The sequence below is a fragment of the Plecotus auritus genome (assembly GCF_963455305.1).
Source record: "Plecotus auritus genome assembly, chromosome: 7".
In the NCBI taxonomy this organism is placed as follows: domain Eukaryota; kingdom Metazoa; phylum Chordata; class Mammalia; order Chiroptera; family Vespertilionidae; genus Plecotus; species Plecotus auritus.
The window spans coordinates 97,629,365-97,651,355 of record NC_137774.1 but is presented as its reverse complement, the minus strand read 5'-3'; the positions used below and the strand labels follow the sequence as shown (position 1 = coordinate 97,651,355).

The 21,991-nt window shown below is 44.2% G+C and overlaps 1 protein-coding gene across 4 annotated transcripts in view; it reads right to left on the bottom strand.

The window, feature by feature from the left end:
• Positions 1-3,593: 3,593 nt before the first annotated feature.
• The window catches only part of ALDH7A1 (aldehyde dehydrogenase 7 family member A1), a 60,112-nt gene continuing 41,714 nt past the window's right edge, over positions 3,594-21,991 (bottom strand). Inside the window, exons 18-20 of one of the 4 annotated variants that reach the window (XR_013961063.1) lie at positions 21,886-21,942; positions 12,411-12,474; positions 3,594-4,588 (exon numbers count right to left, since the gene is read on the bottom strand). Coding sequence is in view for 2 of the 4 variants with exons in the window: in XM_080677574.1 (XP_080533700.1) it covers positions 21,888-21,942 (55 nt within the window). In the remaining 2 variants the exon portion in view is untranslated. Of the gene's footprint in view, positions 4,589-12,285; positions 12,475-17,457; positions 19,371-21,641; positions 21,943-21,991 lie in introns of those variants that run through there. The other 3 variants (XM_080677574.1, XR_013961064.1, XM_080677573.1) reach the window with 3 other exon arrangements.

Sequence of the window (21,991 nt, the reverse complement as noted above, 5' to 3'; positions counted from 1 at the left end):
CTCAAAGGCAAAGTTTGCAAGTGTTGAGGGCATGGATTCGGAAACCATGCTCTCTAGATTCAGATTATTCTTCTGTGACTTACCAACAGTGAGGTTTTGGCCAAGTTCAGTGCCATTACCTGCAAGGGGGGCAAGGACTCACAAGTCTGCAGACGATGCAATAACAGTGTGACCGAGTGCAGAACCAGGATGACAAAGACCACGATGATGCACACCAGAACATCTCTTGGCCTGTTTTGAGTTCCTTATTGAAATAGACATAGAGAACAGTTTAAACCCCCTCCCCCTGATCTCTTTGTTCTGCTTCCCCTCTCCCTCCTTATAAAAATGTCTGCCTGCATTGAGATGTGGGAATGTGCTTTGGACAAGAGTCCCCCATTTTCTCAGGTGAACAGCACCTAAATAAACCTCTTTCCTTTTTCACCAAAAGAATCTTTCCTGTTAGAAAAATGCCCATTTGTAAATTTTTTACCCATTCTCAGGGAAACTACTTTCATAGATGCATATACAGAGAAGTGATAGGGTTTTTCCCCTAAGCTATATTATATTGGTAGAAATAGAGAGTCTAGTTCTCTGGCTTATAAAGGCAGTGAGAGAGCAAGAAACAGGCAAGGTTACCCGGGTAATGACACTTGTGCATCAAAAGGACTGTGGACTCAATATATATGTCTTGATGATTAAGAAAGACAAGTTACTTGCCTGGCCAGTGTGGCTCAGTGGTTGAGCATCGACATATGAACCAGGAGGTCACGGTTCGATTCCCAGTCAGGGCATATGCCCAGATTGTGGGCTCCATCTCCAGTGTGGGGCATGCAGGAAGCAGCCGGTCAGTGATTCTCTCTCATCATTGATGTTTCTATCTCTCTCCCTCTCCTTCTCTGAAATCAATAAAAATACATTTTTAAAGTAATAAAATTGCCCTAGCTAGTTTGGCTCAGTGGATAGAGCATTGGCCTGCAGACTGGAGGGTCCCAGGTTCGATTCCAGTCAAGGGCACATGCCCAGGGTTGCAGGCTCGATCCCCAGTGGGAGGCGTGCAGGAGGCAGCTGATCAGTGATTCTCTCATCATTGATGTTTCTATCTCTCTCTCCCTCTCCCTTCCTCTCTGAAATCAATAAAAATATATTAAAAAAATAAAAATATAAAAATAAATAAAATCATTCAATAAGATACTTGGCTTTAAATATCACAATTTGTAGTCAATGTAATTGTTGATCTACTTGTTTATTGACTTTGTCCTTCTCTAGACCCAGGACAAGGACCATGTCTGCTTGTCCTCCAGTCTCCCAACACTCAGTACAGTGCCTATTTGGTAAACATTTAAGTAAATGAGATAAGTCTATACTCCAAGTGTTAACAGTGCTTGTCTCTGGTTGGTGAGATATGGCTGCCAAATTTCTTCTTCTTTTTTTTTGTCTACCTGTATTTTCAAGTTGTTGGTGTGTTTTTTTCAATGCCCTGTGTTCATAATAAGAACGTAGGTTATTTTTACATTAAAAAAAAAAAAAAGATGAATATTCATGTTAACAACATGCTGAAATGCTTTTTTAATTCCAAAGAGCCACGTAAAGGTACCGAAGCTCCAGGCTTCCCAAGGGCTCCGGAGCGAGAGTCTCATCCCTGCAGTGGGTACTCTCTCTCCCAAACGTGACCAAGGAGGGAGGGACAGGGAGCCTTGTGGGAAAGATCGTGGGTTTCAGCTTCTGCCGGACCCAGGTTCCCATGATGACTCTACAGTTCCCAGCTCTGTACACATGGGCAATAATCTCAGCTCTCTGAGCCTTGTTTTCTTTATCTACAAATCACTCATTTTAAAAATGTCCATTTTTCTGCCATTGCTTTATATGTGCAATATTTTGTTCCTGGTAATATTTATGCATTGCTGCCAGTTTCAGGTGCACAGATATTTTTGGCCTAACAGACTCATTAAATACATCAACATTTTAATGCACTAATTGCTTGTTAATATTTCTAGGCCAAGGGGTAAGGTGGAAAAAGAGGGCATATTCCACACTTGTGAGTGGATGGATATGAAATAAATTAGCAAAGAAAATAACCTCAGCCGAGGCTGTCAGAGATGCTGAAGACCTCTAATTAACATTTTTTATGGGCATCCCAGCCAGATTTAGATTTCTACTCCCAGTCTCTCCTTGGTCCTCATATATGCAAATGGTAAACCAACATACCTATTATGATTAGGTTTAGGTGCAAGTAATAAGCAAAACACTAAAATCACAACAGCATAAACAAGATAGAAGGTTATGTCTTTATCTCAGAAGACCCTAGGGGTAGGCCATCCAGGGCAGGTAGGTCTACCTGGAAGTCCTCAGGAAGCCAGCCCACTTTATCACCTGGCCACACCTCCCTGCACGGAGACTCCCACAGGCAGCCACGCGCCCACTGTCAGAGGGAGCGGGTGCATGTTGGAACAGTAAGTGAGCCGTCTCTACCACAATCAAATTCTACCAAACACATGAAGGAGATCCCAATATGCTGCCCCAAAATGTGCCTCTTCGGCATAAGGATCATTTTGAGCCAAACACAATAGAGAAAAAGCAGACACAGAAAAAGCTCTCTGCTCTCCCACCTTGTGCTAAAAACAGGGCCTAAACCTCCTCTGTAAAGGAGCCCCTCCGTCGTGTCTGAAAGAGAGTAAGTAAGCTTCGTCACCAGTGGTGGAGAGGGCGCTGCCATGATACTTCAGAAACTGGACCTCAGTAGATGGCTGCTGGGGCTGACCGGCAGACCCTGAGCGACGGATGAGCAGATTACTCCGACACAGGTTTCTGTGAAAAAGAAGCTAAAGGACTCATTTACTTCAGTAGTAAAAGCAGTCCTGTTCACCTGCCTCATTGGCATTTTTTTTTAATATATTTTTATTGATTTCAGAGAGGAAGGAAGAGGGAGAGATAGAAACATCAATGATGAGAGAGAATCATTGATCAGCTGCTTCCTGCACGCCCCCCACTGAGGATCGAGCCCACAACCCGGGCATGTGCCCTTGACCGGAATCAAACCTGGGACCCTTCGGTCCACAGGCCGATGCTCTATCCATCAAGCCAAACCAGCTAGGGTGTCATTGGCTTTTACTGTAACAACAGCCTGAACTCAAATTAACTTCTAGATAATATCAGCAGGGTAAGTATCCTTGAGAAAGTATATGCTTCTACAAGGTCAGGTCTTCAAAGACGAAACATAGAGATTCCAGCAAAACACCCAGGGGATCGGACTTGTTTGGAAAAGTCAAGGCAGGGGCTGCTGCCTTCAGCAAGGACCCCTCAGTGGCCCCCGACCTTTCAGAGAATCCTCCTTACAGACATTGCAACCAAGTCCCGTGCTTCCCCACAGATAACCCTTAGCTTCCATTAGCTCCCCCATATATTTACTTCCCACAATTTACCACTCCTAGCCCAAACCCCTTTCCTTTGTCTTGTATTTCTCCACAATTTTTAACCCTTTGTTTAAATGGTGTGTAAGCCCCCAAGCTTAACCACTTCTTTGGATCTTCATTTTTATGAAGAACTCTGTGTGCATACAAAATAGTAACATCAAATAAATTTGTATTCTTTTTTTCCATTAAAATTTTTTTTTTCAGTTTAATCCACAGGTCCCAGTCAAAGAACCTAAGAAGGTAGAGGAAATTTTTTTTCCTCCCAGACACAAACAAAAAGAAGCCAAAACCTCCACAAAGCATCCATTTATCTGCTTATTCAACAAACACTTACTGACCCCATACTATGTGTCAGGCATCTCACTAGATGCAGAAGAGACAGAGAACTTGAATAATCTAGACAAGGTTCTGACCTCACATGGGGCTTTCATTTAGGGAGGGAAACAGACATTTAACCATGGGGGCCAAGAGGGAAAAGTGAATTTAACTATGTGGTGAGAATGGTCATAAAAAACTTCTTTGTTATTAAGGGAGACACCCAAGAAAAAGAAATAAAGCAGAAATAGACCTTGGAAGTCCAATTATAGCTCCAAAGTGCAGTGCACAGCATCTATGTGGTGACTGTTTGAGGAGGAGCCCCAGGCCACTGGCACTGAGCTGCTTAATGACAAAGGTCAGCCAGAGGAACTCCGCTGGAGGCGATGTTTGTCAAAGCCCCTTTTGTTTCTCAAAGCGACTAAAAATGCAAGCCCTTCAAGTGGTTTAGGTAACTCCCAGGGAACAATTAGGCCTTTACCTACTTCAGAGAAAGCATGTCACAGAGTGGCATCCTGTTGGGAGGGTGGGGGAGGGGGACGCGGAGGCTGACTAGGTTATTTATGAAGCCGCAGGACTGTGGAGGCACACAGGCTGTGAAATCTCTATGGTGTGGAAGGTCTGGGAGGCACTGGGAGAGTTCCTGGGGAGGCTGATCCAGCTGCAGCCAGCCAGGCCCTGTGCTTTCTGTGGGCAAGAATAAAACGAAATCCCTCGAGGAGGAAAGGAGGCAGTGTGATCCCACAGAGGTCAAATACAAATGGGGAATGAAATGAGGCTGGAGGCCCTGAGCTTACCTTTGTTCACAGGAAATGCTAGAAGGATTTGCTGTTTCCTTGGAGGCTGAGGCTGAGAAGGCACCGGTGAGAAAACATCTTTTTCTGTCGAGGAGGATAAAAATTTGAGTCATTGCAGCAGGGCCTCCTGTCCAGAAGCTACAGAGAAATCCTTGGCACTTCTTTAGAGCTTCCCCCCCACCCCCCCCCCGCCCACCACCACCATTTTAAGAGGTTTAAAATAATTTGATCACTGCTCTGGGTATCCGGAGTCTGAATTTAAAACACCAGGGAAACATGGCAATGATCATGCCTAATGCTTTAAACCGGAACAAATCATTACCTTGCAGCAAGTAAGAAAAATCTTCAATGAATCATCTTGATTGTACTTATAACCATTTGCTATATTTTAAAAATGAAAGCTGTTAATATTGAGAGATGTAGTATAAAATTAACATCTGATTCTCTCAATTGCAGTATAAACTAGAGCAGGGTGCCTCCTTGAGACACTGTCCCCTCATACTATCCCCGGAAAAGATAAGGCAATGCATCATCTAGACCCCAAAAAGGACACAGGCAAAGCTTCTCAGAGGCACTGTCTGAGACTGAGTGAAGCTCACCTTCCTACCCCACAGTCAAAAGTCCTCATGTCAGTAGCACACTCGAACGACACACTAAATAGGAGAAAATGTCTCCTTATTCCACCCAGGGGATATTCACAGCTGAAAGCCAAGCCATTTGTTTTGTTTTTTAATATGTTTTTATTGAATTTAGAGAAAGGAAGGGAAGTGATACCGAATTTTTAGACTGGAACCTGGATTCTTTGTCCGCCAGAATTGAAGAATGAATCCAGGGACAGAAAGTGGTATAGCAAAGGTGGAGAATTATTGAAGAATAAGTACAGACTCCCACGTGGGGAGGGGGAAAAGTACCACTGGGTTCCTATTCCCAAAGGCTTATAAAGGCTGCAGATCCTGGTGCCTGATATCCCCTCTGATTGGTCACTATTTCCTTAGACTGGTTACTATAGTAACTCCTGGGCTCAAAGGTGGAACCTCATATGGGACATGTGAGGTTCTCCCCCCTCCTTCCTTATTGTTTCCCTATTCCCTTTGGGCTTTCTTCTTCTGAATGAATGAAGGGCTTCCTTCTCTTTGTTTTGTAAATATAGACCTTTCTTGGCTACTTCCAGTTCCCTTGTCTTATGTAAATGCAACTGTTGCTGCTTCCTCATCTTATGGAGATGTAACTGCACCTGGCTTCCTTGTGTTATGGAAATATACCTTCTCCCAGTCTGCAGCCCCTTGCTTTTCCATGGACCTCAATTCTAAAAAATCCCTAAGCCTGCCTATGTTCCCCCAAAATTCCTGCTTCAGAAGGAGAGAGAGGAGAGAGAGAGAGAGAGAGAGAGAGAGAGAGAGAGAGAGAGAGAGAGAGAGAGAGGAACATTGATGAGAGAAAACCATTGACCAGCTGCCTCCTGCATGCCCCCTATTGGGGATTGAGCCTGCAACCCAGGTACGTGCCCTGACTGGGAATCAAACCGGCAGCCTCTTGGTGCCTGGGATGACACTCAGCCAACAAAGCCACACTGGCCAGGGCAGAAAGCCAAGCAGTTTGAATGTGAGTTCACCAGCTCAAACCAGGTCTAGAGCAGAGAGAGATTTGGTGGTATGGCTATTTGGCTTTCTGCAATCCAAGACAAAACCAGTCCTTGCCACGGTTCTTGGGTCTCTGTCAAAAGCCCTGGGCTGGGACTTCCTGAGCTCCTTCCTTCAAAGGCAGCCTGGAGAGCCCACCACACCTCCAGTGGCCCAGCCTAGGGCGTTTCTCTGACTATACACCTGACACCTGTCCGTCTCCTTCTCTGCCTCTCCAGAAAGGTGTCTACTCTGAAAGCCCAGGCCCTGCCCCTCCCACCCGGACTCGGTAGCCTCCACTAGACTGTTTGCTGAAGGAATGACCTTTGAATCAGGGTTGACTCCCATGGGTCCAGACCTGTGAGCCTCTCTCAACTCAATCAGTGCCTCCGGGACAGCCCAGGCCTAGACCAGCTGCACACAGACAGCAGGGAGCTCCCCCAGTCTGTCGGTAATAGCTCCTGTCTGTTATATCCCACACAGAAAGTATTCACACTCGATGTTGCATTTGTATTTTACAACCGTGTTGGGAAGGGAAGCATGGTAGGAGGATTACTCCCTTTGTACAGAAGCGGTTACTGGGTCTTGGAAGACATGTGACTTCGCCAGTGCTACCTGGCCCAGAGTCAGGAACTGAGTCTAGCTCCTCTGACAGCCCTGATGCAACAGATGAAGAATCCGCTGAGCCAGAGAGTGGCGAACAGAGCCAAGAGGCGATGCTGAAGGAAGCTCCTGCACTGGTTGCTAGCCTCGTGGCCCCATTTCCCCCGTTTCTCTTCCACCAGCTCTACCTTCTCCAGTAGTCACTCCCTGCCCACAGGGTTTCCTGCCCACCTTGGCCAACTCACCTCCTCCCACGGTCCCACTTGTCCAAACTCATCTCTTCCACCTCTCACTCCATCCAAGCAACTTTGACATTTCCCTGATTGGCTGCTTTTGGAAGCAGATTACTTGTATTTTTTTTTTTTTTTTTTTTTACTAAGGGATGAATGAGGATAGCCCTGGGGAATGATAGCAGAATCTAAAAGAATTCCTAATTGGCAGATTTTCAGGTAGCATGAGGGAAGTAAAATGTGCAGCACTTTTCTTGCTGCTGGTAACCTTTCCACCATCATGCGAGCAAGCCGAGGCTGCCTTCCTGAAGGTTGAGGGACCACGTGGAGAGGCCTCGGCCACCCGGACAGTCCCTGGCGCTCCGGCAGAGGCACGGGCATACCCTCAAGATCAAAGGCTTGGCAAACCTTTGATACTTGGCAAAGAGGGCATGCCAAGTCCCTGGCGGTGTCTCAAATGTACACGTTGCCCGACTGGCATAACAAACTGAGCGAGTCTGCAATCAGCTCCATCAGAGAGTGTGGGTACAAGGGCAAAGGGCAGAAATATTGTTGTGTGTCTAGCCAGCAGAGCATCCCCGGGGAACCATTTTTCAGAATTACTGCAATATAACTATCTTTCATCAAAGGTGTTTACGGTGATTGACGTGTACTAATAAAATGTCCTCTTGAAAAGAAAGTGACATGCAACAGAAGATATTCCAGACAGTGAGCGAGGCAAGTGTTTTTAACAAAAGCTGTGGTGGAAGCGGCTAATTTCCTTCAAATATCCATCCTGTCCTCTCTCAACAGAACAGAACACCCAAGTTTTGACTAGATACATGGCTCCCAAAAAGAACCTCTCATTGGGCTGTATATGCTGCGTGACTAACTCCTGCCAGTGTGATGTGAGTGTACAACTCCTGAGTGACACCCTTAAATGGAAGAGTGCCCTCCGCAAGCTGAACTGTGTGGTGGCCATTGGCCATCATTACCCTACGCAGTGCATGGAGGCCTGAGGCCTTGACACCATGCGTCACCAGTTCACCCTGGACTTTTTATACCTGGACTATTAAATCAGAGGGAGAAACTATCTTGTTTAACTGTTATTCTTTGCAGTCTTTGTTAGAGCAGCTGGGATAATATTTTTTTAAATATATTTTATTGATTTTTTACAGAAAGGAAGGTAGAGGGATAGAGTTAGAAACTTCGATGAGAGGGAAACATCGATCAGCTGCCTCCTGCACACCTCCTATTGGGGATGTGCCCACAACCAGGGTACATGTCCTTGACCAGAATCGAACCTGGGACCTTTCAGTTCGCAGGCCGATGCTCTATTCATTGACCCAAATGGTTTAGGGATGGAATAATATTCTAAATAATACCAGGGCCCTGTCCGGCTGGTGTGGCTCAGTGGTTGAGTGTCGATCTATGAACCAGGAGATCACAGTTCAATTCCTGGTCAGGGCACATGCCCCGGTTGCGGACTTGATCCCCAGTGGGGGACAAGCAGGAGGCAACTGATCAATGATTATCTCTCATCACTGATGTTTCTATCTCTCTCCCCCTTCCTCTCTGAAATTAATATATAGTTAAAAAAAAAAAGTAATAAGTAATACCAGGGCCCTAACCGGAAGTCTATAAACTGTTTCACTCTTCCTGTTAGAAACACTGTCCTTGCCCTGGTTGGTTGGTGTGGCTCAGTTGGTTGAGCGTCGTCCGGTGCACCAAAAGGTCACCAGTTCGATTCCCAGTCAGGGCACATGCCCAGGTTATGGGTTCGGTGCCCTGCCAATTGATGTTTCTCTCTCACATCCATGTTTCTCTCTCTCCCCACCCGCTTCCTCGTTCCCTAAAAATATCAATAAAAACATATTTAAAAGAAAAAACAAAACATAACACTGTCCTTAGTGAAAAAAGGGGTAGTTTGAGGCAAGACTAATTCCTCAGAACCTAAAGAATATAGCTGTAGAATCCTTGGGCTGGAAGGGAGTGTGGGAAAGAAATGTGACCATCTGAGCTGTGGCCTACCTGTGGCCAACTGGAGTGCATAGCTCCCACCTAAAGAAATTGTGATTTTTTAAAATACTAGCTCCCAAATGAGTGCTTAGACCAGCCGTGGGCAAACTACGGCCCGCAGGCTGGATCCGGCCCGCGGAGCCGAAAGAGCGGAGGGTTCTCTTGCTCTCCCCTCCACTCCTTCACCAGCAGCAGTGTTAACATGGCAACGTCGGGAAACACGGCCACAGTTCCTTCTTCAGTAGAAGGAACAACCTCTCAATCTTCCAGAGGCTCCTTGTAATGCCCGCGGACGCGTCCCCCGACATCACCCTGGGAATGCGTAGATACGTTATCGTGGTGATGTAGGGAGACACGCCCCTGGAGAGCACAGTATCAGAGCATTAGCTAAAAAGGAGACCAACAACACTGTTCCCACTGAAGCTGATGTTTTAAAGACCAAAAACCTTTCAACCCAGTCTACATTGCCATCTACATCTACGTCCCGGGCATAATTTGGAAGTTGCACTAAAGAAAATGTTTAATTTACTGTTTACACATTTTGTTCTTTTCTATTTGTTTTAGTTTTAAATTATTTTATTATATTTAAGTTTAATTTGAAAGGCTTTTGTACCTTTCCTTTGTTAGGCAATTTTATTTTGCCTTTGCCATCTTCAATATAAGGTATGTTATTGTGCTATGATTCCTCCATTTTTTGAAGTTTCAAATTATCATTAGTGTTTACATTCTTGTTAAAATGTTTGAAATGAATAAAACTATTGAAATAAAAAAAAAAGACCGTACCCTTTTATGTAATGATGTTTACTTTGAATTTATATTAATTCACACAAACACTCCATCCATGCTTTTGTTCCGGCCCTCCGGTCCAGTTTAAGAACCCATTGTGGCCCTCGAGTCAAAAAGTTTGCCCACCCCTGGCTTAGAACCATTTTGGCCCAGGCCCCCAACTTTGGTCCAGTCCATTCATTCTATACCTGAGGGAGCCCAGGCACCAAGAGGCAGGACTTCTCCAAGAGCTCAGCCCATTGGGAGCAGTGCTGTCCTAGGCCACGGGCGTTCGCCCCCGACCTGTGCCACCCCGTGCACCCGCTGAGGCCCAGGCATCTCTGCTCACTGGCAGGTGGGCAGGAGGGGGCCAGTCAAGTGCCATTTTGATGCTGACTCAAAATTCTGCATTTAAGACAAGGCCAGCAGTTCCTCTTTTCTTTCTGAACAGCTCAGTCTCAAAGCCACTAGATGGGGGAGGAGGCTGTCCCACAGAGGGGCAGCTGCGCATGGGTGTCAGAGCCCGAGTCGGGTGAGGAAGACATCCATGTGGGGGACGGACCAGCACCCAGAGGTGGGCGATTGGTTATACCAACGAGAAAACGCATCGAGGGTAATAGGAGGTAGGTTTCTTACTCTCAGGGACGAGTTGAAAAGGGGTAACTGAAATGAACATTGTGACGTTGGACTGAACGTGGAAGTGATGATGTGAACTTGTGGTTGTCAATATAAGCAGACGGTGTACTTGTGTGTGCACATGTATTATCAGCCCTGTCCATGGTAAGGACCTGGGAGCAGTGATGTCCTTATGTCCACAGGCATGTCGACACCAGACCTGAGCTTCTAAATATGACTCCTGACTAAAAGGAAGGAGGGCTCCTTGGAGAAATGGCTGATCCAGGGCTGGGACAGGGAAAGGACAGGAAGGACCTAGAACAGCTTGTTCCAGAAAGTAGGAAGTGCTCAGAGAATGGGGACACACCCAAAGGACACAGAGGCCAATTTGAAAGGAATCCTACTGGCCAACCAGAGACACCAAACCTTTAAGCATCAAAATAAGTAATGTAATAAAGGAATTACACCTATTGGATCAAGCAGGGAACTGTAAGCACATGCAAATAGGTGAATAGCAAGTTTGATGGAGAACAAGACATGGAGGTAATTTTAAAGGACCTCCCCACAAAAGACATGAATTTACAAGGGGGAATATTTCACGATGAACGCTGGCAGGCATCACCCTCATCGAGGTCAATGTTAACATCTGCCGGGGCTGACCAGCAGCCCCTGAACGGCGGATGAACAGAGTACTCCGACAGTTTCACTGTGGGGGAGAGGGCTAAGGGACGGCCCGGCTGAAGAAGCCAGGCAGCCTCGATTGCCTGTCTCATTAGGCCTTTATTGGAATTTTCATCTTTAGATACAATCAGTAGGTGAGCAATCTTGGGAGGACACATATGTTCACATTGTCCCCTAGGCAAGGGCATCCAGGGATTAAGAATAAGGATTCCAGTAAACACTCGGGGGTCTGCACATGCACAGGCTTGTTTGGAAAGGTCAAGGAATAATTAGGGGCGCCGCCTTCAATACTCTCCTAAGACGGAATTCTGATAAACAAGGCAGGCGGCCTTCCACACACTTCCCTTTTCTAGGAATGTCCTCCTTAAAAACGGTTCAACATAGTCTAGTGTGCTCCTCAATAAACGTCCTCAGTAATGAGCAGATCACAATCATGTGCACCCAACGGGATGCAGTGAGGGCACCACAGCATCGCGTCTGTGATTGTATTACCAAAGATGCACAGCCTGAATCTAATCACGAGGAAACACCATGTTGAAGGCCATTCTACCAAATAGTGGCCTATAATTTCAAAAGTGTCAAGGTCACGAAAGGCAAGATGACGAAAGGAAACTAAGGAGGTGTGACAACACAGCTCTTTTTGCTGGAAAGAACATTACCAGGACAAGTGGCAAAAGATGAATAGGATCTGAGAATTACATGTTGGTAACATATCATTAATTTCCTGATTTTGATGTCTGTATTGTAGTCATCTAGGAAAATGCTCGTTTGTGGGAATTATACACTCAAGTATTTGGGGTGATGGGGCATCAGATCAGCAGCATATTCTCTCACAGTTAGAGGGAAAATTATCTGTACTGTACTTGCAGTTTTTCTTTAAGGCTGTGATTGTGTCAAAATGAAAAATAAAGAACATTACAAAGAAAACACACATAAAGGGTCAGCAATTAAGAAGGACAGACAGAAAAAGGCATTATGAGAATCCCACAATTTCAGGCGATTCATATCACCAGAGCACTAACTCTGGAGCCAGAGTGCTTGAGTTCCAATTTCAGCCCCATTGCTTACCTGCTGTGTGACTTCGGGAAAGTTACTTAACTTCTCTGTACCTGTTTCCTCACTAATAAAATGAGGATCACAATGTTTCTTACCTCGGAGAGTTGTTACAAGTATTATATGGGTTTATATTTGTCAAATGCTTTGAAAAATGCCTGGAATGTAGTATCATGTAAGTGTAAGCAAAACAAGTAATATGTCCCGTGGGGGAGTAAATGGGAAATAAAACTATGTTTCTTCATTTAAAAGACACTAATTTGCACTTACAGCCAAACACTGTTTCTTCTCTTTAACATTTTGGGGCTCGTGATTTACCATTTACCGAAGAAGAGTAATCACCTGAAGCTCCGCTGGTCTGTGTAGTTGTCACAGGGAAGAGAGGGAAGGCAGGTTACCAACAGTGCTGGAATGTAAAAGTGTGGGTAGAGTTTAGCACCGCTGTCTGAATAGAAAACCTTTTCCATGGTGACCTCCTGGATACCAGTGTCAACACACCGCACACTTCCCAGCCAGTCATTTGTTCTGACCAACAGTGCCACCCACAGGTCAACACCGTAAAGACACTTTGATTTTATCCGATTCCTGGCCAGATTTCTAAAGACCTTCAACCAGCAAATGGCTGAGTCCTTGCAGGATCCGTGTTTCTATTTTCAAACCTAATATACCTTGGGAAAATAAATGGCCTCTTCAATAACTTACACAAAAAGAGAGGGAAATCCCATTTATTTACTAAAATCATAAAATATATAGAAATAAACTTAAAAGGTTAAGATACTGCAGGAAATAAACTACAGAATTTTGCAAAAAAGTATACATATGTGAACAAATCATATAACTAGATAAAAATATCTAAGTACTATAAATTAGTTCTTTCCTAATCCTATATAATGAAAGGCTAATATGCAAATTGACCGAAGAGCAGAACAACCTGTCGCTATGATGGGCACTGACCACCAGGGGGCAGACGCTCAATGTGGTGCTCCACCTGGGGGAGCACCGCTCAGCCAGAAGCCGGGCTCATGGCTGGTGAGCACTGCTGTGGTGGCGGGAGCTTCTCCCGCCTCCGCAGAACTAAGGACGTCCGACTGACAGCTTAGGCCTGCTCCGCCGTCAGCTGGACATCCTCAGAGAGCTCCTGGACTGTGAGAGGGTGCAGGCCCCAGGCCTCTAGCTTATTTATAAATTTAAGGTGATTATGATAAAAATCCCAAAGAACTTTCCTTTTCAAAAACCTGAAAAATGCTCCTAAATTTCACTTAGGAAAATATGAAAAACACCCTAATAACAATTGTCAATACTGAGCCCTTACCATGTGCTAAGCAATGTTACTTTTATAATTTTTCTCTGTACTCTTTACAATTGTATGGGACAAATCTTACCATTCCATTGTGTGGCAATGCACCGTTTTACTGACCAGCATCCAGTATTCTTTCCTGTATCGCTCAGATTTCCCAATCGAGGGAACTCTCCTCCCTCGATTTCAGCATTAGCACTATGTATCCAGCTGTCCTGCTCTCCCCAAGCCAAAGGACAACTAAATGACCCATGCTAGGCCAACTGCCTGCTGTTGCAAAATTTTAATTTTGAGTCAAGAAACAAAATGCCTAAAAATGGTTGATGTTCACTCATTCTAGCACTTGGCTAGGTGTCCTGACAAGACAGTGGAGTACTTCCTCCTACCTAGCGGGACTCCCGGAGGTAAGGAATCAAGGAGGGAAGGTGGTGAACCAGGAAGTACTAACAGAATGCCATTTGCACTTGCTGACTGAAGGGCAATGGTGTTGGCAGAGCCCTGTGTCGCTGTGGGAGAGGGGACACCTGACAGGTCGGTGATGGTAGAAAAAGGAATAAAACCATTGACAATAACTCCCCAGGGCTGGCAGGGAGAGGGTAGGGAAAAGAATATCTTGACCTCTGTCTGCTCTGATTTCTGACCATTGGCCAAACAATCAAAAGCCAGAACACAAAGGTAAACCAGTCCAGAGGTCAGCCCCGGAGGATACAGCAGGAGAGAGAACGTTAGTGAATGGAAGTGGAGGAGCAAAATGAGTCTGAGCGGCATGCTTTCCAATTTTTGCTAAAGGCAGATTGGTGTCTGCAGCTTACAAAGCAAACTGTTACCGCTAACAAAACGAAGTTCAAAGAGGTTAGGTCACTTTCTGAAGCCCACACAGGTAATCATGTAGTACTTGAAAACAAATATAATAAAGGAAATTTAAATGTCCACAAGAAGCCTGGCCAGTACGCTCCGTGGTTGAGCATTGACTAATCCCCAGTATGGGGTGTGCAGGAGGCAGCCAATCAATGATCTTTCATCATTGAAGTTTCTCTCTCTTTCCCTTCCGCTCTAAAATCAATACAAATATATATACATTTTTAAAGTCCACAAGAATTAAACCAATCCAATATATGTGTCAGTATGTACACACACACACACACACACACACACACACACACAGAATACACAACCCCCAAAACAATCCTGGTATCCATAAATATGCAGTGAAAAGAGGCTTTAGTGGGGAAAGGAAAATTCATTTGTCAAATTTGGAATGGGGGGAATTATTAAATATTTGAAGGGGAAATCAATTTAGATCCAATTATAGCATATATCCAAATTCCAATGGATTAAAGACCAAAATATCCCTACCACAAAACATTTGTGGGTCCTTCCAATGCAATCAAAACAACAAAACACGGTATATTTTAAATCCAGATCCTCTATCCAATCTCCCCTTCAATGTGGAGGAAAAGTCCTTTCTTTTAGATTTCTCAAAAATTAGCTCCAAAACAACCATTCTCAGGAAGTTTCTGCCGCATATGCTACAGCAAGAGTGAAATGAGGAAGAAAACACAGGATCCAGGAATCACAGGACTCTAACATGGAAGGGCAGCAAAGGTACTTGTGCAGCAGCGCTAATGAGCAGCCAGTCCAATGGAAGTAAACAGGACAAAGGGCACTTGATCCCAGGAAAAGTAAAATAAAAATTGAAACTGATTATGAGCAATTGGGAAATATTAAAAGGCATGCTACAGAGATAATTCAGGCATTTGGGAATAATTAGTAATAGATTCTATTTATATGAAACTAGAGGTCCGATGCACAAAATTCATGTAAAAGTAGGCCTTCCTTCCCCAGGCTGCCGGCACCAGCTTTCCTCATAGCCCCAGCTTTGTCCAGAAGGTTGTCCGGAAGGACTTCTGGTCTAATTAGCATATTATGCTTTTATTATTATAGATATCCAGAATAGGTAAATCCAGAACAGAAAGCAGACTGGTGATGGCTAGGTACCGAGGGGTACAGGAGAATGGGGAATGGCTGCTTACTGGGTAAGGGGTTTCCTTTTGGGGTGATAAAAATATCCTACAACTAGTGTTGTATCGTAAATCAGCGAGATAGATACAAGACGCCTTAGTGAGCCAATTAGGAGTCTTTATTCGCGCAGGCCCAGAGGGAGGTGTTTCCCAAATCTCTCAGCAACCACATACAGGAAGTTTCCCGTTTTTCTACCTTTCCAGCTTCTTTGTCTGCAGATTTCACAAGGAGCTCTGTGTAGGTTATTGTTACAGACAGTTTGTAACCTTGAACATATAATGAACCAATACTTGGCATAAGAATATGGGAATCAGTATCAGTATTAGCCTGTTACCGTCAGATGGCTAGCTTGCAAGGTCAGACAGCTAAGTTTTTATCTTTTTCTATTATTCAAACTAAAAGTTATTTTACAGAATAAGGGACTATCTAAAAATAACAGAGTTGACCTACAGAATAAGAGACCGTCTAAGAATAACAGAGTAGTTCAAATAGCAGTTTTCCAAAGGAGGGATTACTATGCTTCACTAGGAAGTAGTGATGGTTGCACAACTCGAGAATGTACTAAATGCCACTAAACTACACACTTTAAAACGGTGAATCTTATGCTGTATTTTACGATGTTAAAAAGATACAAAGTAAGCCATAAGGACAATTATTAATTCCGGAGAAAATAAAAGATTAGACAAGAAAGTAGGTGTGATTTTATGGCATGATTGGGCTTGGTTTGTCTTTGCATATTCACAATAATTAAATGATGACTTATAGATTTAACCAAAAGCTGTGATATTCACAGATAGAGTTAAGAGAAGGTTTATGTTTGGGGATGTGGTAATAAGCCACAAGTCAACAGACAGTATCTACGTTGACGAACTGAAAAATAGCAGAATGAACTTATTTAGAAATATGGAGGTCAACAAGAGCAGAGAAGGTGAGGGTGGCTTTAAGTGGGAACTGTGGGAGGACACAGGAGGAAACAGGAGCTGCCAGTGTTTGCTAGAGCATACTTGCCCCATTTGAATGTTAAGCTGCATACACACAAATATTACTTCTTTAAAAAGTAAGCAGAGAGAAATATTTGTAACCTAACTTTTTAGCTTAAGTTGGAAAAATCAACAGATTTCATTAAATGAAAAGTCCCAAAATTGGTTACATCAAAATGTATCAAGTTTCTGGGTCTGAAAATAATGGCCTGTCACCTACCCTCTTCACACATCCTCTAGGAAACCTTTAAGACTAAGAAATAGTGATGAGGAAGGGGTGCTGAGTATGGAGAGGGTAGAAAAGGCAGAAATGGTATCAGTATAAAGGTCTACAGCAATCAGGCAGATAAAATAAAGCAGGGGAACAGGATGAACAAGTGGCCAAGCCAGGTGTAAGACAATGGGGTACAGGAGACCACAGGAAGGGAAATGTACAAGCATGTCCTTGTCTGGAAATACTGAAATAGAAACCAGCTTCCCCGTTGGCAACCTTGTTTGAGTGAAGCCGACAGGAAAAGTTTTGAAAGCGGCCAGGTTAGAACACAAGAGCAAGGACACTGACCCCTCTCGGTCCCTTCAGTGTTCCCAGGGACAGAGAATGCCCCCGAGAATGTTCTGGGTGGCAGACACCCCTACTTGCTTTGAGAAAACTGGCTCATCACCATTGTGTGAAGCCTTCATCAGGACTGCTTCCCTCCCCAAAGGGAAGCCAAAATGACCCAGTCTTCTACCCGCTTCCTATAGAACCAGAGCCAGGATCCTAGGATCAGCCGATTGGATGCTCTCTCCAGGGACTGGAGACATACAGCAAAATCCTAAGCAGAAGTGGGCATGCTGACCACAAGCTCCTCCTATCCACAGTGGGCTGGGAACTGGCAGTAGGGCCACAGCACCAGATGCAGGCAGGGAGGGGCAGGAGACTCAGCCAGGGCTCAAAGTAACGTAATCAGCAGTAGAGGATTCCTAGCAAAGCAAGCACTCAGATACATGGCCAGGAATAACACATACAAATTCACAATTTAACTTCTGTGGTTGAAGATACTAATGAGCAACTTTCATTCGTTAGGTCGAAGAACAAAGAGAACCAACTCAAAAGTAAAGTTTTTTTAATAAACATTATGACAAATGTAGAAAAATGATGGATTAGTTTCAAAAAAAGTTTTCAGAGTCAGATTAACTTGACTTCTACATCTCAGATTAGAGCTGCCAGTCCCCAGCCCTCCACCCCAACCATGCATTGGATATTCATTATTCCACATTGGACACAAATTCATGGCTTTGTAGATACACAGGAGGATGAAGAGCCTCCTTAAATACCTAATTAAAGAGAAATTATAATGTAAACATTTTTAATTAAAACAAACACTGATACTACTTTTAGCTTGGGATGCTTGTTTAGAAATACTATGCTGGGGGAGAGGAACAGAATATAGAAAATATTTTCATTAAATCTCAATTTCACAAAACAAAAATCATCTACTGTTTTAATAGTGCTGTACTTTCTTCAGACAGCATTAGTCAGTAAATAAGACAGAGCTAGAATAATTAATACTGACACAAGAAGAAACCACAGCAAGATGTTTAAAGTAAATGCCCACATTGCACAATTTTCATAAGCAACCACTTGTATTAAAAAGTATAAATGTATCAATACAGAATAATCTAGTCTATTTTAAACTTTAAAAATGGAAGGAAATTAGGCTTTTGGGAGGATCACTTTATATTAAAAAAGAGCCCCTTGTTCAACAACGGGGGTAGACAAGTGTGCAGGTGTGTGCTGTGAGCGGGGTGGGGGAGGAGGGTCTGGAAACGCAGGATTCCAAGTACCTGATTCATTTGCTTTTTTTGTGATTTTAATTTTTATTCAGTTATGTGTTGTCCTGATTTAAAGAGTGAAATATCTCTACAGGGCTAGTTATGAAAAATAGCACTCTATCTTGTCGCCATGCTCCACCCCACATGCCCTTCCCTGAAGCAATGATTCTTTCGGAATTTACCTCCCTATTTTTATAAGCCCAAGTAGCTATCTCTTTCTTTTCTAATTTTAGGTATTACTGATTTTCCACTATGGAACATGAAGAACTATTTGCCTCTCTAACCTCCTCACCCCTAACTTCTTTCCATCAACATGTTCTCAAATGGCCCATCATCAGCATTTGGCTTGATTTATATTCAAGGCTGATGACAACATATGTAGGTGAACACTGGTCACACAGTAACTTTCCTTTCCGGATAAATTCACAACTGCTTATTTTTTTCTATTTGCTTGCTTCTCTGTCATCACCCCAAACTCTGCGCCAGCTGTGAAAATGCATCAGGTCATCTACAAATGTCATCCTCAAAGGCATCTGCCCAGTCCGATCTGGGAGGAGTGCAACGGAGCACAGATCGCCGGGAAGACAGAACTGCAGGAGCCATTCGGGCTCCACGGGGCCTGGACTGAACCCCGAGGGCTCCTGGGCGGCTTCCCCAGAGAAGGAAGCGACTCTCGACAAAGAACAAGTGCACACTGCTGAGTTCACTCGACGCATGCTGCCACACATGCGGCATTCCCCGAGAGCAATGACAGAGGGCACCCGCAGAAGCCTACCAGCTAATGAGGATGGCCTGAGGCTGCAGAAGAAATCCACATACGCTCTCTATAGCATTCTGCACGGCCGGTGCCGGCTCCAGGGCAGGAGTGATAGCTACGTCCTCCCCACAAACCTCTCCTGTGGTGACACAAGCCACCGTGAGAAGAGAAGTCGCAATGATGATGAACACCTTAGCTATTCCACAGGTATGGTGCCATGGTCCCCATACATAAAGACACACCTTCTTTCCATCACAGGCTAGAAGAGGACGATGCGAATCAAGACTCACCCGAAAATTCTTTACCTGCTCAGATGTTCCTGCAGCTACCGAGAAGATTTATATTTTTTATGTTCTGTTTCTCCAAATTCCTACACTGGCATGTACTATTTTTTTCTAAATTATAATCATAAACTGTAAAAAAATTAGTAACTACCGTGTTTCCCCGAAAATAAAACATCCTCCGAAAATAAGACCTACTTACAGGTTTCCTTCTGAGTGAAATATAAGGCATCCCCCGAAAATAAGGCCCCCAGACTGTCTCAGAATGAAAATTAATTTACCGTAAACTGGTCGCTAGGGCCGCCCCAACTGGCGTCTAGCAACCAGTGACGTTACGTGGAGTCCTGACGTCACTGCTGTGTGGAGGCAGAGCGGAGGTCAGAGTGAGCGGTGAGCGCGGGGTGGGAGAGGGGAGGAGACTTTCGCAGATGGGTGTAGAAGAACAGGAGAATTAGAGCGGACGGGACGCGGCGAAGGTGGTGAGTGCTGGTCTGTCTCTGGTGACACTACCTGATGCTCGCGGCCGCCTTCATGATGACTGAAGGTTCTCAGTCAGTGGCAGACCCTGCTCCAGCCCAGATCCAGGCCCCAGCAAGCCCAGTGACAGTCCCCAGGCAGGCCCCAGGGGGTAAATGTCTGATAAAGGGGTAGGAGGGATACTGGTGAAGGTGTTCAGTGGCACAGGGGTGGGGGGAGGGGGATCACTTAAAATGACACAGGAGGATCAGAGGGGGCAATCAAAATGACACAGGAGGATCAAAAGGGGTTACTAAAATGGTAATCCCCCCTCTGATTCTCCTGTGCCATTTTGATTCCCCCCTCTGATCCCCCGTGTCATTTTGAGTGATCCCCTCCCCCCACCTTGAAACCCCAATTCCTTTTTTTTTACCCCTACGATAGAAATGAGCGCAAAAAGAAAAAGCTACTCCGTGGAGTACAAGAAAGGAATCGTGGAAGACTCTTGGGGCCAAAATCTTACTGCTTTCTGCAAAGAGAAGATGTTGAGTATCCGATTGGTCCGAAAATGGTGAGCAGAGTATGGTAACCTCATTGAACAAGTGGACAAGGGAAATGCTAAAAAGCGCAAGTGTGGATCAGGTCGGCAACCATTATTTTCCGAGCTGGAAGACCTGATCTGTGAATGGGTTGTTGACAGGAGAGCAAAGGCTTTGGTTGTGAATAGGGCTCAGATTCAAGAATTTGCCCTTGCAATGGCACCACAGTTTGACATAGCCCCCGAAGACTTCAAAGCATCACAACACTGGCTGGATAATTTCCTTCAGCAAAGTGAACTGTCTTTAAGAAGATCTACAACATTGTTTAGGTTGGAAGATACTCAAGTTATTAAGCGAGCACTTGCATTCAAGTCCTTTATTGATGATGCTGACTTCTCTAAATACAATCTTTCCAACATGATTGCTATGGATGAAACTGCAGTGTTTATGGGCCAATCATCTCAAACAACAATTGAACAGCGGGGTGCCTCCTTGGCGTACATTCCCTCCACTGCTTACGAAAGGGCACGTGTTTCCTGTATTTTGGCAATTCATCTGGATGGCACTAAAATCCCACCTTTAATCATTTCTAAGGGCAAGAAGGAAAAGATTGAACGTGTTTTGGGCGTTTTTATTCTTGAAACTGAAAAGGCCTGGGCCACACAAGCAGTTATAAGGAAGTGAGTCGATTTAATGCTGCCGCTTGTTATGCGAGGGAGCCAAAGAGGTCTGCTAGTCTGGGATGCAGCCAGCACTCACTGCGCTAAAGACATGAAGACATTTCTTCACGAAAGAAAAATAGATCAGATAATGATTCCCGCAGGAATGACGGCCTATCTCCTGACTCTTGATATTGCAATACACAAGCCATTCAAAGACAATTTGCGCATGGAAATTAATGACTACGTTGAAAATAGAATGGAGAGAAATCAGCGTGGAAACTTTGTGAAACCTAAACTGCAAGAAGTTGTGACTTGGGTGAAGAATTCATGGGAGAAAATCACTGACAGTTGCATTGCAAATGCACTGCGAGCAGGCTACCTTGACAAGAAGTACTCATTTAAAGACAGTGCTATTGCTAAACATGAGAGATTTGGTCCACTGATTCTGAAAGAAATGGAGTCACAAGAAATTCACCAGGAAATTCAGGAATTGGATTGTTATGATGATGTTCCAGAAGATGATGACATGATTGTCATTGAATAAATGAGTAAATTCTTGATACTGTAGGATTCACAGTTTGTCTGGTTTGTGTTGACAACTACCGTACCGTATACAGGTAATAAATTTCCTTTATTTTCATTTAACAATAAATGTGTACTGTATTATTCTTCATGGAAAAATAAGACATCCCCTGAAAATAAGACCTAGCGTGTCTTTGGGGGCAAAAATAATATAAGACACTGTCTTATTTTCGGGGAAACACGGTACTAGTAACATAAAAATCCATTTTCCTGTCTTATACTAAATATGGCTATGCCATGACAATTTTTATTTTTTTTTAAATGAGTCTCTTGATTCAGTCAGGACCTCACGGGCATAAAGAATTAGCCACTGTCATACTCAAAAGGATGCATTTATTCAGGGAAAATCTTAATTTCTTTGTCCTCTTCAGAAGACAGAGCTGTAAGAAAACCTAGAAGACTTGAAGTAATGTCAATTTAAAGCACCTTTACTGAAACTTGATTCCTTGGGCCAGCGGAAGGTCCTTACTGTAGTTGATGGTACTAAGGAGGGAAAAAAAAGAACAAAATTAAATGAAGGAAAGCATGTACA